This window comes from Acinonyx jubatus, chromosome D2, assembly GCF_027475565.1.
Source record: "Acinonyx jubatus isolate Ajub_Pintada_27869175 chromosome D2, VMU_Ajub_asm_v1.0, whole genome shotgun sequence".
Lineage (NCBI taxonomy): Eukaryota > Metazoa > Chordata > Mammalia > Carnivora > Felidae > Acinonyx > Acinonyx jubatus.
Window position 1 is genome coordinate 69,794,277 of NC_069393.1, and position 20,036 is coordinate 69,814,312.

Genomic DNA, 20,036 nt, shown 5'->3' on the forward strand with positions numbered 1-20,036 from the left:
ATCACAGAATGATATTCTGTTGGTAAGGTCGGTTGCCGCTTAAAGGTGGGCTTCGTATTCTCCTAGGAGTCTACGTTGCCGAGACTGTTGGATTACCTAAAATATTTTCTGAGCTTCTACCCCATTAGTTCCCGCTTAATGGTAAACACACATCACAGAGATGCTCCGGCTTCTCTCCACTCCTACTCCCCTTCTTTGTGCTAGAAGGGCACTGCTATTGAACCCAGGAAACAAGAAACTCAAGAGTTTACGTAAGTGCATAGAGTGCTTAATTTGCAGTTTACCTAAAAGTCAATTTCCTGCAGTGCCAAGTGGTAGTTCCTTGGAGCTACACACCGTAACCCTGTCATTAGCTGCTCAAAATGATCTTCCTCTTTAATTGGCTTCCACGACCTAATTTTTTTTATACCACGTTAGTTTGTTAATCAGGATTATTATGTGGGCACAAAACGCAGGGCTGCCTTGGCACTGACACTCCCGGCAGGCGGGCAGCAGGACGGCTGAGTTCTGGCTTCCCTGCCACCTGTCACCCTCCACTTGTAAGATGTCCGCACACTCAGTTCGCCTTTCTGACTCGGCACAACAGCTCTTTGCTATTCCTCTCAACTAAAAGGCACAGTCAGCAACCGGTCAGCCGGGCTCCTGCTTATAGAAACATCCCAGGCTCAAATCCAGTTAATCTGATTCTCCCAAGGCAAAGAGGTCCTAGGATTATGATGATTCAGCCAGAAAGTTTCCTCCTTGTAAATTACATGACGCTTTGGCCCGGATGTGCTATACCTGCCTTCTGTAGAGGAAGGCGAATCTCAGAAAGGGACGTATCGCCGCCTCCTAAAAGAGTGAGTCCTCAGACACACCTCTAGGCTGAGATAACTCACTGAGGCAACACCCTTCTGTGACCTCCGCTAGCCTTTCTTTGACGCACTCAGTAATGTTACTTTGGGGTGCAGTCATTTGCTTAGAGTCCCGCCTCCCCTCCCTCACAGTAATTAGAAAGGACTTTGGTTCAGGAGGCCGGATCCCTGCCTCTCAGGCCTGCGTTCCCGCCATGTGCTTCTCTTCCCCCGAGACGGTAAAGAGGGGCTAAGAATACAGGTCTCCCCTCCCAGGTGACCACATGACGTCATCCCCTCCAGTACTACCCTAGCGCACAGAGGTCCGCGTCAGCAGAAACCGTCACCAGCCTGCATGAGCAGGCATGTCTCACGTATGACAAAAATCCCTTCTGAAATTTGATAGAGCCTTTTAAGGCCAGCCGGGAATCTCACATTGTCCCTTCCCCGGAAAGCCCATTTAGAAATGGATCGAGTCGGGGGGCGCGTGGGTGGCTCTGTCGGTTAAGCATCCAACTCTTGATTTCGGCTCAGGCCATGATCTCGCGGTTCGTGAGTTCGAGCCCCGCATCGGGCTCTGCACTGACAGTGCACAGCCTGCTTGGGATTCTCTGTCTCCCTCTCTCTGCCCCTCCCTGCTTGCTCTCTATCTCTCTCTCAAAATAAGTAAACATTTAAAGACATTAAAAAAAGAAAAAAAACACAAATGGATCAAGTCAATCCAGTGGGCAGTGGCTTCAGTCGGAACCGGGCTGGCAAAACCCTACATCTTTACAGGCTGCTAGAGAGTGACCTCCTTGCTGACCTAGAGACTGGGACAGACCGTGGTCCCCCTGGAGCCATTCTGGGAACACGAGTTTAGAGACAGGATCACGGTCTATTAGCATCTGGGTCTACAGTCACAGGACAGGGTTAGCTTAGGCAGGATACCAATATTGGCTTCCACCCCCAATTCCAACTCCAGACACCTTAGAGGGGTTAAAATAGAAAGAACCAAGACGTAGGTCCAGGCATCCCTGTGAGGTACGAACTGAAGTCTGACAACAGCACAGGAAGCTCCCGGCTGTCTTTGCCTTTTGTTTTGCCTGCTTTTACTCACGGCTCAGGATACTACGGGAACGACCGATGAGTTAAAAATAGCATTTTAGACAAACTAATGCAAATGACGGATATGTGCATTCGTACCTCACGATTTATAAAAGGGGTCCAAGTATATTATCTCCCTTGATCCCATCAACTTCAAATTCGCCTCATTCTACAGCCATGAAAAGTGACCTTCAGAGACGCTAAGGGACTTGCCCCACGAGTGGGAAGCCGGAGCTGGTTTTGCTGTGGAGAGCGGGCCGTGCCCTGCCCGCCCAACTGTGCGGCCAGTGACTTCACCTTGTAGTTTGAGATAGGCCGTGGGAGGAGAATCGTGGAATATAGGACAGTGAAAGACGTTTGCCCCTGTGCCTCCTTGGAGGGCAGGTTAAGGAACAAACTTTACAGTTCCTTAATTCTCTCTGGGTGGAGGTCTCGAGTGGAGTGATAGAATCAGAGAATAGTCTAGCTTATCTCTGACGAGCTATGGTAGGACCGTTTTTCAGCCCACAGTGTAGGCAAACTGGGAGCCCCCTGCCCTCACAGGATGGCGTGCAGGGAGAGGTCACCCCAGTGGGCGAGCCAGTCACCGCACAGGTTCTGGTCAGAGAGATTTGGTGTGAATCCTGGCCGCACCCCTCTCAGCAATATGATCTCACAACAAGTTACCTTTCTTCCCGAAGCCTCAATTTCCCCTCCTGTAAAATGAGGATAAATCCTACTTTTGATACTTGGGAGGATACATGAGTTAATGTATGTAAAGTGCTCAGCACTCTTCCTGACAGCTCGTGAGTGTTCAAGAAACGGAAGCCATCGTTGTTTCCGTGGAGTTTCAATGCAGCAACATGGTGGGTCACACCTTAAGGTCCTTGATCATAAATACCCACGCACTCCACCTCAAAGTCAAATATGCTGAATTTCCTGTCCTGCTCTCTTCTGTGACTATTGGCAATGACACTCGCTTTTCTGCTGTGCGATACCCAGTGAATGGTCAATTCACCCAACGAACCTTACAGTTTCCAATGTATCCATTCCAGCTTATCCCATCGGGCTGTAAACAGTAGGATTTGCCTTATTAAATTCACATTTCATACAATTCACACAAGTCACCTGTTTAAAGCGCACGATTCGACGGCTTGGGGTATATTCACAGGGCTGTGTGACCATCATCACAATCTAATTTTGGAACATTTTCATCACCCCCAAAAGAAACCTCATACCCCTTAAGCAGTTACTCCCAGATCCTGCCCCTGTTCAGTCCTTGGCAACCCCCAATCCATTTTCTGTCTCTGTAGATGTTAACCAGCAGGTTTGACTAGTGTGTGTTAGTCTCAGCTTTTCCACACTTGCTCAGCCATCAAAGGGAACGACTGTAGATACATAAGCAGCTAGGATCCACCCAAACCCTCTACACATCTCATACCTTATTGAGGCACGAAATCCTTCCCACTCCCCAGCACATCCCCACCCTAAAAAAAAAAAAAGCCCTCATTATCATTTCATCTCTGCTGCCCTCTTGGGAAAGACCCCATGAAAAGAAAAAAAATATATGAGCAAGATACCATCAGACCCAGTTCATGACTCATGTGGGAATTTTCACACTCACCGCTTGCCCAGAGGGATATCAACACCAGTGTCGGCACCAGAGATGGGTCAGAAAATTAGAAACAATGAGATACGCCTAGGAGTGATTGATCCCCTCACCAAGCAGGGTGTCTGGGGGGCTTACTGAACAGTTAGGGGGAATGTGTCTTCACTGTGGGTCCGTGACTCATTCGCACAATCCCTGTGTCGCACAGCAACCACAGTGATAGTTTAGGACAAAATCTGAGCACACCGTTCCACTGACCAAGCCCTCCAAGTGCTTTCATCACACTGCCCAGGATGCCCCCCTGTGGCCCCGGAGCCCTGCCCACCTCTTCAGCCTCCCCAGGAGTCTCCAGCTCCCAGGCTCCAGTTCCCACAGCTTCAGGATCTCCAGATGCCCCCATCCCGTCCCCAAAAGGCTCGTCCCCTAGCTGCTTCCTTCTTCTGGTCTCATCCTAAAGCAGCTTACAGCTCTCAGAGGGCTTTCCCCAAACTATCTACATAAAGGCAGTCTCCCGGCTTTCCCACTACCCTATCTCCTTCCTTGCTTTATTCTCATAATCTAAACATTCTGTGTATTTTCCATGCTCTCCACCACAAGGCAACTGCCACTGTGTCCCCAGGATCTTGCACAGTCCTGGCATAAGGTCCACGCTCCCTAAATGTGTGTTCAATCCATTCATTCATTGAACATGAGTCTCGTTCTCTTTCTTCACAACAGCCTCCAGGGGAAACTGCAAGCAAATTGAATACCTTGGGTTCACGACAGTGTCTATCCATTAGGTAATTCTGGTGATGGCAATACACTCAACTAATGACATAAGATACAATGCTTGCTTAAGTCTCAGGCTCAGAAAAAAAACAAAAGCTGAAGGGATGAGCTTACTGACAGAGCAGTCTCAAATCAAGTCTGGCTAAGTTTCGGAGAACCACCCAGCAAAGCACAACGGCCAACCGAACGGACCTTTGAGGAAGAACTGAGGTGGCACCAGAACCTTGGAAATGCTCCCTACAGTGTCCCCCGAGCATGACATGAGGCTGTGGAAGAGTCGGCAGGACCCCTGCAGGCGGGTGGTCCACTTCCTCCAGGAAGAATCTGGAAGAACTTTAAAACCACTGCTTTTACCGGGTCCACAGGGTCCTGAAACCAAGTCATTATTAGATACCTCATTTCATTCCACGGCAGAAAGACAGGGTAGAGTCGTCAGTGGTCCTGGAGCAGCTTGGCATGACAAAGGTTTACAGTGTTGCTCTGCTTGAGGCAAACTGCAGAGATTGCCCAGCAGAAATGGGGAGGGGGGGCTTCCCTAGTTCCTTAATTTATCTATCTCAGTTCTGTTTATTTACCTGAGTCCTGAAACCAATCTGATGACTTAACTCCACCACAACAAACGCGGTGCCCCTGATTTTACTCAGCCAAGAGGAATGATAACAGTAATAGGAAGAACAGACCATCACGGGGCTCTTGCCATGTGCCAGGCATTGTTGTAAATGCTTCACACATATCAATGGATTCAATTCTCACCATAGCCCTATGAAGTTGGTGCTTACAATATCTTTATTTTCTGATGAGGAAATCAAGGCACAGGGAAGCTAAATGCCTTGTCCAGGGTCACATAATCAGTAAAGGGTAGAGCTGGGATGTGACCCCGGGCAGTCTGGCTGCAAATCTCCCACTCGTAAACACAACTTGTTTCTCACGTAAACCTCTCAAATCCTGAAGGCTCAGGGGATAATTCTACAAAGCCACAAAGGTGAATGGCAGGATAGTTATACCACAAGCAACAAATGAGAAAGAAACGGACAAACACGGGGAAGCGTGCTGTGAGTTCAGGCTTTGAACCTGTCTCTCCTGGAAATCCTATCCGAAGGCGGTGTGGCACTGCCCTCCATCCACTGCAAATTTCATTCTACTAACCACCCACGTGTTACTCTCATTTTCTCTGCAAGGGATCTTGGGCCATTCCCTTTCGCTCTGGACTGTGTACCTACCCTGCTACTTAAAAAAAAAACTCTCCAGGTCAACTGACCTTCATTCACTTTATTGAGCACCTACTGCAAGATCCATGTTTGAAGCCTTTGCAGATATCATCTCATTTAAATTAATCCTGACAATAAAATGTGGAGATGGTCGAATGGTTTTTCTCCAGTGTTTTTATTGTTTTATCAAAGTTTAAGAGACTAAATACGCCTATATTCATAAAAAACCAAATATGTTTCCAATGCATGACGGCAACACTCTACTCCTCGTCCTGCCCCACAGGCAGATGTGTTCAACGTTTGGTGTTTTTCTGGCCTTCGACACTACATTTCTTTTTTTCTCTTTTTTCTTTTTTTGAGAGAGAGACAGATTGTGAGCAGGGGAGGGGCAGAGAGAGAGGGAGGCACAAAATCCGAAGCAGGCTCCAAGCTCCGAGCTGTCAGCACAGAGCCCGATGTGGGGCTTGAACTCACAAACTGTGAGATCGTGACCTGAGCCGAAGTCGGACACTTAACCGACTGAGCCACCCAGGCGCCCCTGTTATTATTTTTTTAAGCGGGTTTTTTGTTGCAGACACAGCAATAAGGCTTTCCCATGCTTAAACTCATCAGATAGCTTACCAAACCTCCCCCACCTGGAGAGAAAAGGGGGCATTCTCAGTACCGTTGTTCACTGAAGAAAAAATGGAATCTCCGGCAGGGTAAGAGTTTGGCTCCCTGTCCTCTGGGAGGTAAGCAGCGGAGACGTGTTCATCTGATACTATTTGCCAGCGTTCACCCCTGGGCAGCGCGCCGCCTCCAGGTAAATAAGATGTACCGCCTATGGGCTGCACAACCCCAGAGGGTCCTGCTCCACTACAGGAGGATCAGAACAGCGCCCTGGAGGGAAGCGACGCACAGGCTGTGTAACAAAAGGGCTTTCCCACCTCTCCAAATGCCCCCAGATTGCTTGCGCGGTACCGGCCCCCTGCCTAATAGTTTGTATCGGCTTCCCTCTGTGCTAGCAAGCTGCAGCTCTCTGTCTGGCCTTGTTGGCTCAATTCATGTTTCGGCTCTGCCTTCTCTGCCCACGTATTATGCAAACCCACAATATTAGCGCCGCCGCCCTGCGGTTGTGTGGCTTTCGCGGTGGGCGTGGCCTTTCCCTGAGGGCGTCTCCAGTCACACCAGCTCCCTCCGATGGCAAGAGGCCACTCTTGGCCTCTTGTTTCGAAAGTCCCAGCTCACTGAGAGTTCTGTCGCACACTGCAGGGGTGCTTCTCACTCGAGACGGGAGTGATGGCGGAAGTGTCCTGAACCGGAAGAAGGACCACGACTTTCCTGCTATGCTGAAGGCTTGCTATCACAACTCAGCTCTCAGACGTTCCTGAGTGAGGGGTGACTTCTCTCCAAAGCCCCCAAACTACAGTATTTCTGGAAGCGCTCAGATATGTCAAACACGGATGCTATGTATATAGCACACGGTGCCCCACAGACGAAGCAGAAGAGCGGCTGCACTGATGGTGGGTGAGACGATGCCCGACAGGCTGTGCCAGCCCTGAACTTGCCCTTCTCTCCTTGGCTGAGATGCAAAACCAAGGAAACCCAGTGAGCAAGGTGACAGGAAGTGGTGATGTAGAAACATAGGGCTAAATGAAAAAGCAGTTCCAGAAATACCAGGCTTAGAAGCTGATGAGGCCTAAACAGGGGTTTCCTTTGGCTTTGCTGCTAAACTTGAGCCAAGTAGCATTTTACTCGGCATTTAGCAGCGGGGTCAAGTCTTAATTGTTTCAAGCGCCCAAAAAGAGGACACCAGATTCTGGCCAACATCTGTTGAGGATAAAACGATCGCTAAAAGGTTCTACGGTTATTTTGTCAAAACTTTTCCAGCTGCACGGGAAGAAACACAACTTCACCAAAGCACACCCATCATACGAGTATCCAAGATAGAAATGGGGTGCCCAGGAAAGTACCTTATTCTGTCTTCATCCAACAAAACTTTAGGTTTTCAAACTTCACTTTGACCTAATGAAACACGAAATCAGTTCAACGGATCATGACCGGTGTATTTTAAAACTAAAAGAGAATAAGGTGCCTGGGTGGCTCAGTTGGGTAAGCATCCAAGTCTTGATTTTGGCTCAGGTCGGGATCTCACGGTTGTGAGATCCAGCCGGGCATTGGGTTCTACACGGACAGTGTGGAGTCTGCTTGGGATTCTTCCTCTCTTTCTCTGACCCTCCCCTCCTCATGCACACTTGCTCACGCGCTCGCTCGCGCTCTCTCTCTCTCTCTCTCAAGATAAACGTGAAAAAAAGTAAATAAAAAAGATAGAATATAGAGTAAATGTATCGTTTCATGTGACTTTTATTTTAGTCATTGCTATGCATATGCGCAGGAGTCCTGGGTCCTGATGTGTGCAAACACACTCCCTGCTGTGGTTAGATTTGGTGAGTGGTGTTTTAAACCCCAGACCACAACCTGGAGGCCCTGAGGCTGAGTCCTGCCCACAGACGTGTTTCGTTTGGCCCACACAAAGACTTTTTTGTCGTTGTTCTGTTTGAAGAGAAAGTTGCATCATTTGCCAACATTTAAACATCCGGAGATTTTACAGAAAAATGCCTATTTCTGGTCAGTCTTGAAAATTGGAAGCTCTGGCCACTTGGTGGATGTCTCCCCCTGAGAAGTGGGTGGGAGCAACAGAGTAGTTTCTCTCTTTCAAGGGCCATGCGGTCTGGTTTGCCCCAGTCTCCACTCAGTTAGGTCACCTGCCTAACTGGAGGCATCTGCCTGTACAATCTCTGGTTTGAACCAGATCCTGGACTCCTTCTTTTTTTAATTCTTAAAAAATATTTATTTATTCTTGAGAGAGAGAGACAGAGCACGAAGTGGGGAAGGGGCAGAGAGAGAGGGAAATACAGAATCCAAAGCAGGCTCCTGGCTCTGAGCCGTCAGCACAGAACTTGACGTGGAGCTTGAACTCACGAACTGTGAGATCATGACTCGAATCAAAGTCGGATGCTTAACCGACTGAGCCACCCAGGTGCCCAGTCCTCAACTTATTCTGACCCACAAAGCCCTCTGTTCCCCCTTGCTTGTGTCCATCACTGTACTAAGTGACCGATTAGATGCTCCTGCCAGACCCAGCTGGCTGTCTTTCCTCAGACAGAGGTTGTGCTTCATTGCTTCTGTTTTTGCCAATTCGACCACCTCTCATTTCCTCTTCATCTACTAGTTGTATTGTTATTCGTCCTTCAAAGCCTAGCCTGCTATGACCTCTCAGTGGAATTAATCACTCCCTGCACTGGGGTCCCATGCTACTTTAATAGTTCTCTGCCAAATATATTTCACATTGCATCATAACTATCTCTTTCCTTGTCTATGTTCCTTGCTAGAATACGAGTGCATTCAGGTCAAGAACTGTATTTTGTTTGTTTGTATTCTTGATGGCGTACCTCTTATTGGGTTCTACACATTTTTTTAAAAAAAATTATTATTATTTATTATTTTTTTAATTAAAAACAATTTTTTAGCGTTTATTTATTTTTGAGAAGAGAGAGACAGAGCATGAGTGGGGGAGGAGAGAGAAAGTGGGAGACACAGAATCCGAAACAGGCTCCAGGCTCCAAGCTGTCAGCACAGAGCCCGAGGCGGGGCTCGAACTCACAGACCGCGAGATCACGACCTGAGCCGAAGTCGGATGCTTAACCGACTGAGCCACCCAGGTGCCCCCAAAATTTTTTATTTTTTAAAGTTTATTTATTTTGAGGGAGAGAGAGAGAGTGTGAGCTGGGGAAAGGGGTGGAGGGAGAGAGAATCCCAAGCAGACTCCACTGTCAGCACAGAGCCTGACACGGGGCTTGATCCCACAACTGTGAGATCACGACCTGCGCCGATATCAAGAGTCAGAGGCTTAACCGACTGAGCCACCCAGGCATCCCAGGTTCCAGACATACATTTAAATAAATATAACCATCTCCCCCACCTATACATACCATTCATTCATGTATTAGTTCATTCAACATCAGTGAGCACTTACTATGGAGAAGACACCGTGTTGTGGATACAAATTGAATTAAATGCCATCCCTAACCATAAGAAATATACAGAACCCGTCAAGGCCAATCTTAAATACTCCCTTTTCTAGACAGCTTTTTTTTTTTTTTTTATTCCTTCGAAACACAACTCTTCCTTTGAACCCCCAAAGAATATTGTTTTATACCCATCCTACTGCCTTATTTCCCCTTGATTTGCGTTCTTCAGTCAGCTCCCCTTCCAGCACCGGCTAATTCATTAACCTACTGAAGGTAGGAACTTTTCAGCGTATCAGGCAACTCCCAAAACGCCTTGCAGAGTGTAGGCCTTCAAAAGTCTGTGATGTGATCAATAAGCTATGGTTCATCGTTTCAGGTGGGGACCTTTGCAGATGGCAGAACTAGTTGTATCTTCCACATGAGCAGGTACAGCATAACTGGACTTCAGTCCAGCAGAAACTGCTCTCGCCATTGCCCCCAAAACTCTCTTCTTTGGTGGCTGTCCAGACAGGGTTCCCGTGAACGGCGCATAGACAGCAGTCCAGTAGACACTCGTACATCCCATGTGTTACTTACCGGACCCTCCATGGACCTGGGAACCCACGCCCCCGCCATTTTTCTGAGGGGTACCCTCCCACCAGCCACTCCGCTGTGAAATAACCTTGCCATCCTTTGCTACCAACTTCCGGCCGTTCTTAATTTTTCTTAAACGTCTTTCTTCACAACGTTTCACGTCACGGGCAACAACAGAAAGAATACAGACAGCTAGAATATAGAGGAGCTGGAGTGGGGGTGAGTAAAACACTCCGCGCCTCAATAATAGATTTTAGCTCCTCGAAGACCAAACAGGAAGTTGTAGCCTTTGTGAGCCAAGACGTCTACTGAAGCCATCTTTTACCAAAGGTCTCTAAAGAGCTCTAAAACCCCAGTGAGAAGGCTCCCCCGGCCCTTTGGGGATTAGGATTAATGCCTGCGGAGTGGCACTCCTGTGCTTGACTGCAAATCAGTGCCACCTTCTCCAAGCCAGGCTGAGCCCCAGTCACTCCTGGGAAGAGGTGCTTTGGTTACCTTCGTCCCACACCCACCCCGCCCACCCTCTGGCCAACCAATGTCCTAGGCTGACAGCAGTATCTGGCCACCCGAATCTCACAGGAGGCCCGGTTTATCACGCACTACATAGCCTCATTCTACACTGTAGGAGAGGCGGCGAGAATAAGTCTTGGCTTTCTCTTTGCCTTCTGTGCACGGTTAGCGAAATGGAATGGAGAGGCTACTTGCAGAAAAGTTCTCACTTACCTGCTTGAAAGGCTGATCCTTTTACCCACAGAAACGGTGGATTAGCTAGGCCATGTCGAAGTGTGGTCCCTGGACCAAGAGCATCAATACTGCCTGGGAACTGCTAGGACCTGCAAAACCTCAAGCCGTTCTCCAAACCTACTGAATCAAAAACTCTGGGGGCGGGGCGCACAAATCCGTGTTTTCACAATCTCTCCGGGTGGTTCGGATGCCTGCTAATGTTTGTGGATCACGGGCCTAGGCAGTAATTTGCCGGAAGTATTAAGAAAGCCAGGATCTTCACGGTTAAGTCCAAATAGCCAAACAAATCAGCCTGTTTGATTGCATTAGGGCATAGAAACTAGCTCCTTGTGCCCCCTAGGGCACACTGGGCCATAACAGCATTAATCATGTCAATGTGAACACAAATACAATGTTTCAAAGAAAAGAGGTCAGGCATACAAATATTCACCCTCCCCAGTGTTAACAAAATTTGCCCTCGAATACACAGCTCCTGCCAATTTGGGATAAACATACCTCTCAGTATGAGTCACCATCAGGCCAACACACAATGAAATAGGAAGCTGGCTGGTTTCTACTGTGGTGTGCCCAGATCAGGCTCAACCACAATGGGAGAAATCTGCACCACTCACCCATCACTGAACCTTCTGAAAAGTTCTCTGGCTCTCTAATGCTGGCTCAGGAAAACACTCGGCATTTTGACCTTGGCACACTAGAGACAATATCAGGACTCTCCTTCTTGCCCCCCAAGGGCCATGAATATGAGGTCACACAGAGGGTCGCCTCCTCAAAGTGAATCAGATGAGATTTGCATCTTGGTCGGGTGAGTCTACCTTAGGAGGTCGTTGCTGTGGGAATTTGGAAAAGTCCATTTGTTGTTCTGTAAAAGAAGGTGTTTGTGATGGAGTACAAGCTGTTTTATGCTTTCTAGCCACCTGACTGGGTAATTACAGAGGCAAGAGGCAGGGCCACCCAAAGTCTGGGAGTGGCTGGCTCAACCTGCAGCTTAGATGCTCACTGTCTCCATGTTCTGAACTCCACTCCCTCATCAAAAATCGTTCTCAAGAGCTCCAGGTAAATTTAAGTCACTGTGTTCCTCCTCTTAGATTTACTTATATGTGCAGCCTCAACTCCAATTATAGAAATGAAGTCTTCTTGAATTTCTGGGTAAACATCTTTTAGACATCTGTGAGTAGATGGCACAGGGAAATGGGTTTATTATTTTTTTAATGTGAAATTCTTTTCCGTAGCTTTGGAAGTCCCAGTATCTGGACAGCCCTACTGTAGTGAAGGTAGGCTGGGCAGAGTCTACTTCCGATGAGAGTAGCACTTTCATTTAGATCATAGTAAGAGCAGTTCACACTTGGATTTTTTTCCTCTAAGGTGGAATACGACTGGAGCTTCCTTCCTTCCAAAGACGCAAAGTTCAAAACCGAGTTGCGTGCATAAGTCACCCATCAAGACCATTTATTCCAAAACCTGTAACATCAGGTTGTCTCCCTTAATAGACAGCTTCTCTTTAGACCTTGTTTAGGAAGTGTCGCTGTCATTGGTGAAAAGCTTAGGGCTTTTCAAGTTAAGGAAACAGTGAAGAAGCTAGACAAGCCCAGGAGTGGGGAGGGGAGGGGCATTAAGCATTAATCTGGGAAGCCGAGTTGGAAAACTGAACCGAAAAGAGGCTGTTAAACACCAAAAAGAGGCCTGAGGGGCAACTCGGACATGAGGATTAGCTACACCACAGAGAAAGATCTACTGTTCTCAGACCTCCCCAGAGATGGAACAGAAATGGATTTCAATTACATCAGGCAGTGTGCACGCACCTGAGTGGGTAGTGGCTGTGTGTTTCGGGGAGGGCTGGGGCGGGGGGGGCAGATACCACTAGAGGCAGCAACACTAGACGCCTGTAAAGGTTTTTTACAAGACTGTATACGAAGTCAACAAATACTTGAGGAGACAGCACTTTCTTAAGTCGCACAGGTGATTCAGCTGTTGTTTCATTTTCTCGGTGTTTACTTAGGTGTACAGAGTAATTCTAGAAGAATTTACAGAAGGGATGGGCCCTTGAGAAGCATTAGAAGGAAGCTGTACTGGAATTAGGTCTTTGACAAATACAGAAAAGGAGAATATAGGTATTTCCCGCAAGGGCCAAAGGGGCAGCGTGACACAGGCTGGAGGGAGGAAATGGCCTCCATGATGACTCAAATAGGACCAATGTGGGGAGAAGGGGAGCAGAAGTACAATTAGCAGAGGTTTGGGAGCCATATAGGACTGGGTAGAAAATCAGCTTCTCTACGTTCCAGCTAAGTGATCTCTGGCAGGTTTCTAAACTCCTGCGAGCCTTCCCTTCCTCATATATTAAAGGGGAGGAATACCACTGACCTTGACGGTTGAGAGATTAGAGACCGTGTATTTAAAGCTCTCAACACAAAGCCTGCCATTTAGTATGTGTTCAATAACCAGTGGATATAATAACATTAAAAATAAGACTAAAACAAGATGCGCTTGGTCAGGGGTGTGGAGGAGGTAATTTAAGGACTTGAGGAATCCTCAATGATCAGTAGGAAGCTCTGAATCTTACCTTGTCACTCATTTAGGTTTTTGAGCCGGAAATATGAGGACATCGGTGCCCTGAGAGGATTACTTTGGTGCCAGTCTGTAGGACACATTGGAGACACAAACACCACTGTTCTCAGAAGCTACCAAGAAACAAGATTGCCCTGTGTGTGTGTGTGTGTGTGTGTGTGTGTGTGTGTCTCCCATTCACCTGAATGTCAGGTGGAGAGTACACATTTCTCCCTCGAGGGTGGACTGAAGGGAGTTTCACTGGGTCCCACTCTACCTTAAGAGCAGGTTGAGCCACCCAACATTTTCAGAAACCAAACAAAAAATGGTGTGCCCAAATGTAAAACTCTATTTACCTTGATGTGTCTCCCTCACTGCTAAATTCTCATTCTCTCACATGGTTTCCAAACCATAAGCCTCCCTTATTATTTAAATCAGATGAGTGTTCACATAACTCAATCTCTAGGGTTTATTCTTGTTTTCTCTGACAAAAATCATAAATCCCTTTCGTACTTTTAAAGCGGGCACTAGAACACACACAGAAGCTAGACAATTAGAGCTTTTAAATGAGGAGAGTGGGCCTCTGGAGTTTAGGTCGATGAGAGCGTATTCAGGAAGGCACATATTGACTGATAAACCCGCCAAACTCTCTCCTGCTCATCTGTCACAGGATGCAGCAAGGGTAAGGCGTCCTTGAACACATCAGAGAAATAACCATTTCATCAAGATTCCGGGATCAATAAGCGTCTACAACTGGAAGTGGACAGGCGACCAGTTAGCAGAAGAAAAGATAGCGAGGGTCCAAATGTATCAGCAAATGCTATTCCACACTAGGAGAGGTGTTATCTACAAGCAACCCTTCTCTCCCGTCAGGGTCAACCCCAAACCAGATACATGCAAACTTTTCCCAGGAGAGAAAATAAGGGCTCGAACCAATGCGAGCTAAGCCATCCTAAGTGGTGAGCACAACGCAGCATCCATTATCACTCCTTCACAAGGGCCCCCGCGTTCCTCAGGATGGACGTGCCATGAACTAAACCTGCTCAGGGGAGACCTGTGTCAGCTCCGGGAGGAGGAAGCGAGGCGTCTCTGGGAGCAAGAGGAAACGGAGAGGACTAGAAGAGTCCGGGGATGGAGAAGACAAAGGTTCGGGCCCCACCTCTGAGCACAAGCCAGTCTGTTTCAACTGTTGAGAATCTAGGATGGGCAGATACTAGGTAAGCTGTGCACGAGAAAATTACAGATGGAGACGCGGTGCTGCTTCAGAGGGGCTCACCATCTAGCGAGAGAGCCAGCGGACGTCCACACACTGTCCTAAGTGCAGTCACCGCTCCACGCACGCCATCTGATGGAACACAGAGGATGAACCCTTGGTCCAACCACCCGCTGTGTGACCCTGAACAATTTCCTGACCCTTTCTGAACCCCCGTTTTCTCCTCTCCAGGATGAATGCCTGGACCACGTGCTCCCCTGTGCCCATCTCACTTTAAAAGCTATGGTGGTAGCTTTCTTTCCACAGAATCTCTTGTGTACCTGCCCCACATCCTGCCTTCCTCTGTTGTTGGCTGAGGTTGGTGCAATCGGAGAGCTGGGAGGTGGCAGCACGGACTGGCACAGACCTCAAAATAAAAAAGGAACAGCCTTTAATCGGTGGCTAAGGGCAAAGATAGTACTCGTATGTGACCTCTCAGTGGCCCATCCCCACGTTCCAGTTAGAAAGTGGCTACTCACTTGTAAAGTGAGCATGAGCCCAGCCGATCAATCTGAGTTTGGGGACACCTGCAATGACTCAGAAAAGCAGTTGCTCTTTGGGGATCCCTGATCCGTGGTTTAGAGCAGGTCTGGGGCTTTCCTGGGCTCCGTGGGAATGGAATCAAGAAGCAGCTTTTGTAATCCCCTTTCCCATCACCCACAAATTACTTATATTGGGGAAACAAACTCCAATCCATGAGCAACAGAGATCAGGGCTGGGGTTATTCTAGTCGGGTGGAAGGTACAGAGAACCCTGGCCTTTATGAAATGTCAGCATCTGTTTATGCTACTCTGAAAGTTCCTGAAAACATCCCCCAAAGAGAGGGAACATCATTAGAAGCATCTTTATTCACACCAAGACATTTCACTCGATTACCACCTCCTCAGTGAAAGACCAAAGCTAATTCAAGAGATTATTAAAGACACACAGGAGCAGAATGGATAGAGCAGAACCACGTTTCTCTTTGTCCCAAGGTGCAGCCTTAGCACGGTTAGCTGTCATGATCCCATTTCTCCAGCCATCCGTTAGTATAACAAAACCAAACTGAGTTTCCAGCAACAAGAATCCATTTGCGTTTGGCGTGTTTACCTCAAAGTTACTCCGTGTAGGGGCTCTCAGTGAAAACGGATGCAGATGCATCATTGAAATGGTTCAAGGAAGCCCCAAAAGAACAGACATCCGTGTTGATGGAGAAAGTCATGTCCCACAGCAAGAAAGCGTGGCAGAATAAATCCAAGCTTACCAAAGAGCAAAATTAAAGGGTGGTTACTCACATTTTAAAATCATGTGTTTAAGGTCCCTAAGACATATTATTAAGAGGGGGGAAAAATCAAGTCACAGAAAAACGACAGAATGGTCCCGTTTTTATACTCCTTCTGACTCTCTCCCTCTCTCTCTCTTAACCTCTCTAGAAGGATACACAATATTGATGAATGATAAGGGGGAATTGAGGTGGACAGGGTAGGGGCAAGACGCTTCCACTTTTCGCTCTCTATTCTGTAGCATTTCACTTTCTTAAGATATATTTTAGGTATTAGTTGGATCATTAAAACCAAGGATTGCTGTGTTCTTTTTACATTTTTCAGATAAGCTAATAATTTAAACTAGAATTCAATTATGAAAAATTTACAATTCAGGACCACACCCAGTTCAAAAAATAACGCACACCTGCGCGGAGTGCCCTGCCTTCTCCCTTTTGACATTCTCCTCCCCACCTGATTTGCCACCTTTGAGAGCGCATCCTTCACAAAGGTGTCTGGAGGGGTGATCAGGGATACCGTGGGAAGGCCAGGGGATTAAAACGGCACACCTGAGACCCTCCAAACAGCCCGCTTCTCTGCTCAGCCGGTCCCAGCTAGGCCGGGTCATGTCCCAACACGGCACAAATCTGGCAAAAGGACCCCTTCCTTACACATCGTTAGTAACTTATTGATTTGAGGGGGGCGGGTGGTGAGGAAGAGAATGAAGGCTCGCTAGGCTGGGGGGGGGGGGCAGGAAGGCAACTCTCAAACACAGCGAAACATTCAAGATGCAATTCCAAATCAAAAGAGACACACATTAAGGAGCTCAGCTGTACAAACACTCCAGAAATAGGATGCGCTTCAGACGCCGCGGCTAAATTAAAGGTTCTTAATGACTTCACAATACAGAGGGTCTCGCCCCAAGAATATGTCTGCCTGGCTTTCGACTGATCGTCCCCCATGAGGTGGCCGAGCCCCGCAGCACCATTGCAACTCCTGCAACCATGCACAGGGATCGATATTTATAATTACCTTTCTCCTTCACCATGGCAACCGGGTCCTCTGGCGAGCAGCGCCGAAAGAAACAGCAGTAAAGTCTGGGAGCGGGAGCGCTCCTGGGCGGACAGATCCGCGGTGCAGACGCTGCGAGGAAAAGCCCCCCGCATCCACTCGCGGGGTCTGGGGCTTCTTTCTAAAATCCCGCCCCCATCCCGGGGGGGTGGGGGGGGCCCGAGCTCCCGCGCCCGCCCCGCGATCGCCGCCGAGTGGCGGCCGCGCCCAGCTCCGGGGACTCTGCCCTTGAGCCGAAACCTCTCGCTACAGCAGCTGCTGCCGTAACAAATGCAAAATTCCACTGTCCTAATCTCTGGTCACTGACACCACTTTGCATTCCTCGCGCCCAGGCCCGGGAGAACGGGCAACAAAACGCTCCCTTCCCGGAGCCTGATAAATCATTGCCAGAAGAGGGGGGCCGAGGAACGGCCAAGGGACTGTTTCAATAAAACTAGTCAATTGTTAGCTCATTAGTTTCCTATCACCGCTGCTCCCTATTCTTATTCCGGCTTCGTTCGGACACACGGAATAAATAAAATTAACCGTAGTAGAAAAATCGAGAAATAATGCTAGTGACTCCAAGCTCATTTTCTTCAACTTTGGAGGCTCAACTATAATGAGTGAAGATTGGCCCTGGCGCTCCCCTCCCCCGCCCCCGCCCCCGGTGCCCCCCAGCCCGGCTCCCGGCCCCCAACCCCCTCCTTGGTTTTCCTGAATGGGGGACAGAAGCCGGAGGGGATCGAGACAATGAGAGCCAGCCCGGGAAGAGGATCTTTCAGGATTCAGTTCCTTCCAGGATCATATTCAGGATCGAAGCAAAAATCTGACTTATCCAGTTAGGTAGGATTCCGACTTCCACCTTCTCTCCACTTCATTAGCGTTTTCTAGACAAGCCCCTCGGATATGTGTACGCGAGCCGGAGGGACACTACCCGCAAAGTCGGCGGCAAACAGCCACACCCGCGCCCCTCAAGCCCCTGAGCCCGGCGCGCAGCCGCACTGGCTGCTGACAAGGCTTTGGATTTCTGACCCACGGGGTCACAGGTCAGTCTCCGAAGAGCAGGGGGCTTCTGGGTTCCCAAAGTCCACGCCCACCCCAATCCAGCACCTGTCTCCCGAACCCAGATCCTCCGGCCCCACCCCCAGCCCGGGCCCCACGTTACACATCTCCACCACGTGGGAGAAACGTGACGAGCAAGAGACAAAAAGGCAGACGCAGCCCCACTCGGGGAGAACAGCAGATGGCCAACACATCTTTCCCAACTGGAATGTACAGCCAGTATTAGACTGTATTTACTGCAAATATTGTAACGTGTTGGGTCTAAGAGAGCCAGGGTAACAGAAAGGAATGAAGTCAAGCAACCTGCCTGGGAGGTTGTTTATAGCCAACGTGAGGTTTAGTGGGGTGGGGAGGCCCTTTCCTGCTGGTTTTCTGATGGGTAACAGTAGCAGATCTCGAGCAGCTGTGACATTCCTACATCTGTGACTCAGGGCTTTACTATTAATAGCTTGAGTGTCTCAGCCGGGAAGGGCTAAGTCCCCTCCAACCCCTGAATCGTCTTTTCTACAAAACGTACTTTGCTCCCACTGCTCCCTGCCCCCGCTGCAGCCCCACGGGTCATGTTTTTCCTAAGTCAGCAGCCAGCTGGAGTCGAAGTGCTCCTTGAAGCAGCTTTACCAACCTCCATTCATACACAGGAGCCAAGCATTAGAGCAACGCCCCGCAAGTCCAGGGAGATGGGCGGGGCTCAAGAGCGGTGCAGGGAGCAGGGACCGAGTCGTTGACAGTCCCCAGTTTTCATGCACTAAAACTTCACCTGTCTGCTCCTGCCCCTCTCCCCCCAGTCACCCCCAGAGCTCGTAAAGAGACGCTGACAAGCAAAATTAACCTCAGAGAAGTGGAGTTAGTTTTGTGCTGTGAGCCTAGCAGGTGAATTTATTTTATTGTATTTTTGCTGCATAGGCACCGAGGCACTTCTCTCCGAGGCTTTCATGTTATTCAGCTCAAAGCTAAGGGAACAGGGCTCTCTCATCCTTCCCCTTCTTTCTGCCGCTCACTCTGTCCCTCTCTCCCGATTGGAATGAGACAGAAAAACACCACTGGGTTTCTAGTCCAAATCCAATCCTACCTCAGTGTTCCTCATATTGTAAATGCAATTAGTTCAACTTCTCTCTTACTCGGGATGACCATTTTTAATCCTGAGATTTATTAAACAAACTGGCCCCTATTACAGTTCTGAACCTTCCTGTATACCTCGGTGGATAAAGTGCACAGAAAACCTGATTTAAAAAGGCTCTCTGGCAGCTTTAGAGACTAAGCTAACAGAGTGACAGTTGGTGCCTATTCATTTTCAGAGAAGCCTTTCCTAAAGGAAAATACTACATAGTGGTTCAGAGAGATTCCCTCCCTCCTGTGTTTTCCATGGAAAGAATTTTCCTGCACCACAAAGTGAATGAGTCACCGGGCATTTAGTTGCTAAATAGCAGTCATAAGTTCCCCCCAACAATCAGGCACTGCTACTTTAGGATAAAAGCATCCACTGGGTACTTTTAAGATAACCAAAGAGGGTATTACTAAAGTTATTTTTGGAATGTGGGAGAGTAAAACTAAATTGTTTTTGTCTCCTTGCCTCTGGCCGACTGGTTAAGAGCTTAGAGAACAGAACCAAAGCCTGGATATTTTCTCCTTTACCAGTTGAAGCTATAAGCGGTGCAGCAAAATAAAATGCAAGAAAACTATGAAAAATGTAAGGTTCACAAGATGGCAGGCCCTTTTATTCTTACTTTTAGAGATGGTTTGCAAAGAACTTATCTCAATCTCATTCCACTCAAATGAGATAAGACTTCCTAATAACTGACACCAACCCAAGGTTTTATTTGTTGTTTTATTCACCCAAACTCACTCAGTGCTGTCTTCCTTTTTCATTCACTCACAAAATGAAACAAGCATTGTCTACAAGCGACCAAAGGACAGCAACCATTTTGTGGGAGAGAAAAGCTATGCTAGCACACAGCCACTCTCGGCAAAAATACAAGAGTGCATCATTTCAATAGAAGCCACGCCAATCGAAAGGGAAATGTTGCAACCAGAAAACAGACAACCTGGCGGAGCCCTCTTCCTCGTTGTCCTCTCTCTTCAA

At 48.2% G+C, this 20,036-nt stretch overlaps 1 protein-coding gene across 12 annotated transcripts in view; it reads right to left on the reverse strand.

Moving 5' to 3' along the window:
- Nucleotides 1–20,036, reverse strand: part of ABLIM1 (actin binding LIM protein 1) — a 293,568-nt gene that overhangs the window by 146,251 nt on the left and 127,281 nt on the right. Inside the window, exon 1 of one of the 12 annotated variants that reach the window (XM_053207806.1) lies at nt 16,877–17,525. The exons of the other annotated variants lie outside the window; for them this stretch is intronic. Within the exon in view, the coding sequence (XP_053063781.1) occupies nt 16,877–16,892 (16 nt within the window). The 5' untranslated portion in view covers nt 16,893–17,525. Of the gene's footprint in view, nt 1–16,876; nt 17,526–20,036 lie in introns of those variants that run through there. 12 annotated transcript variants of the gene reach the window in all.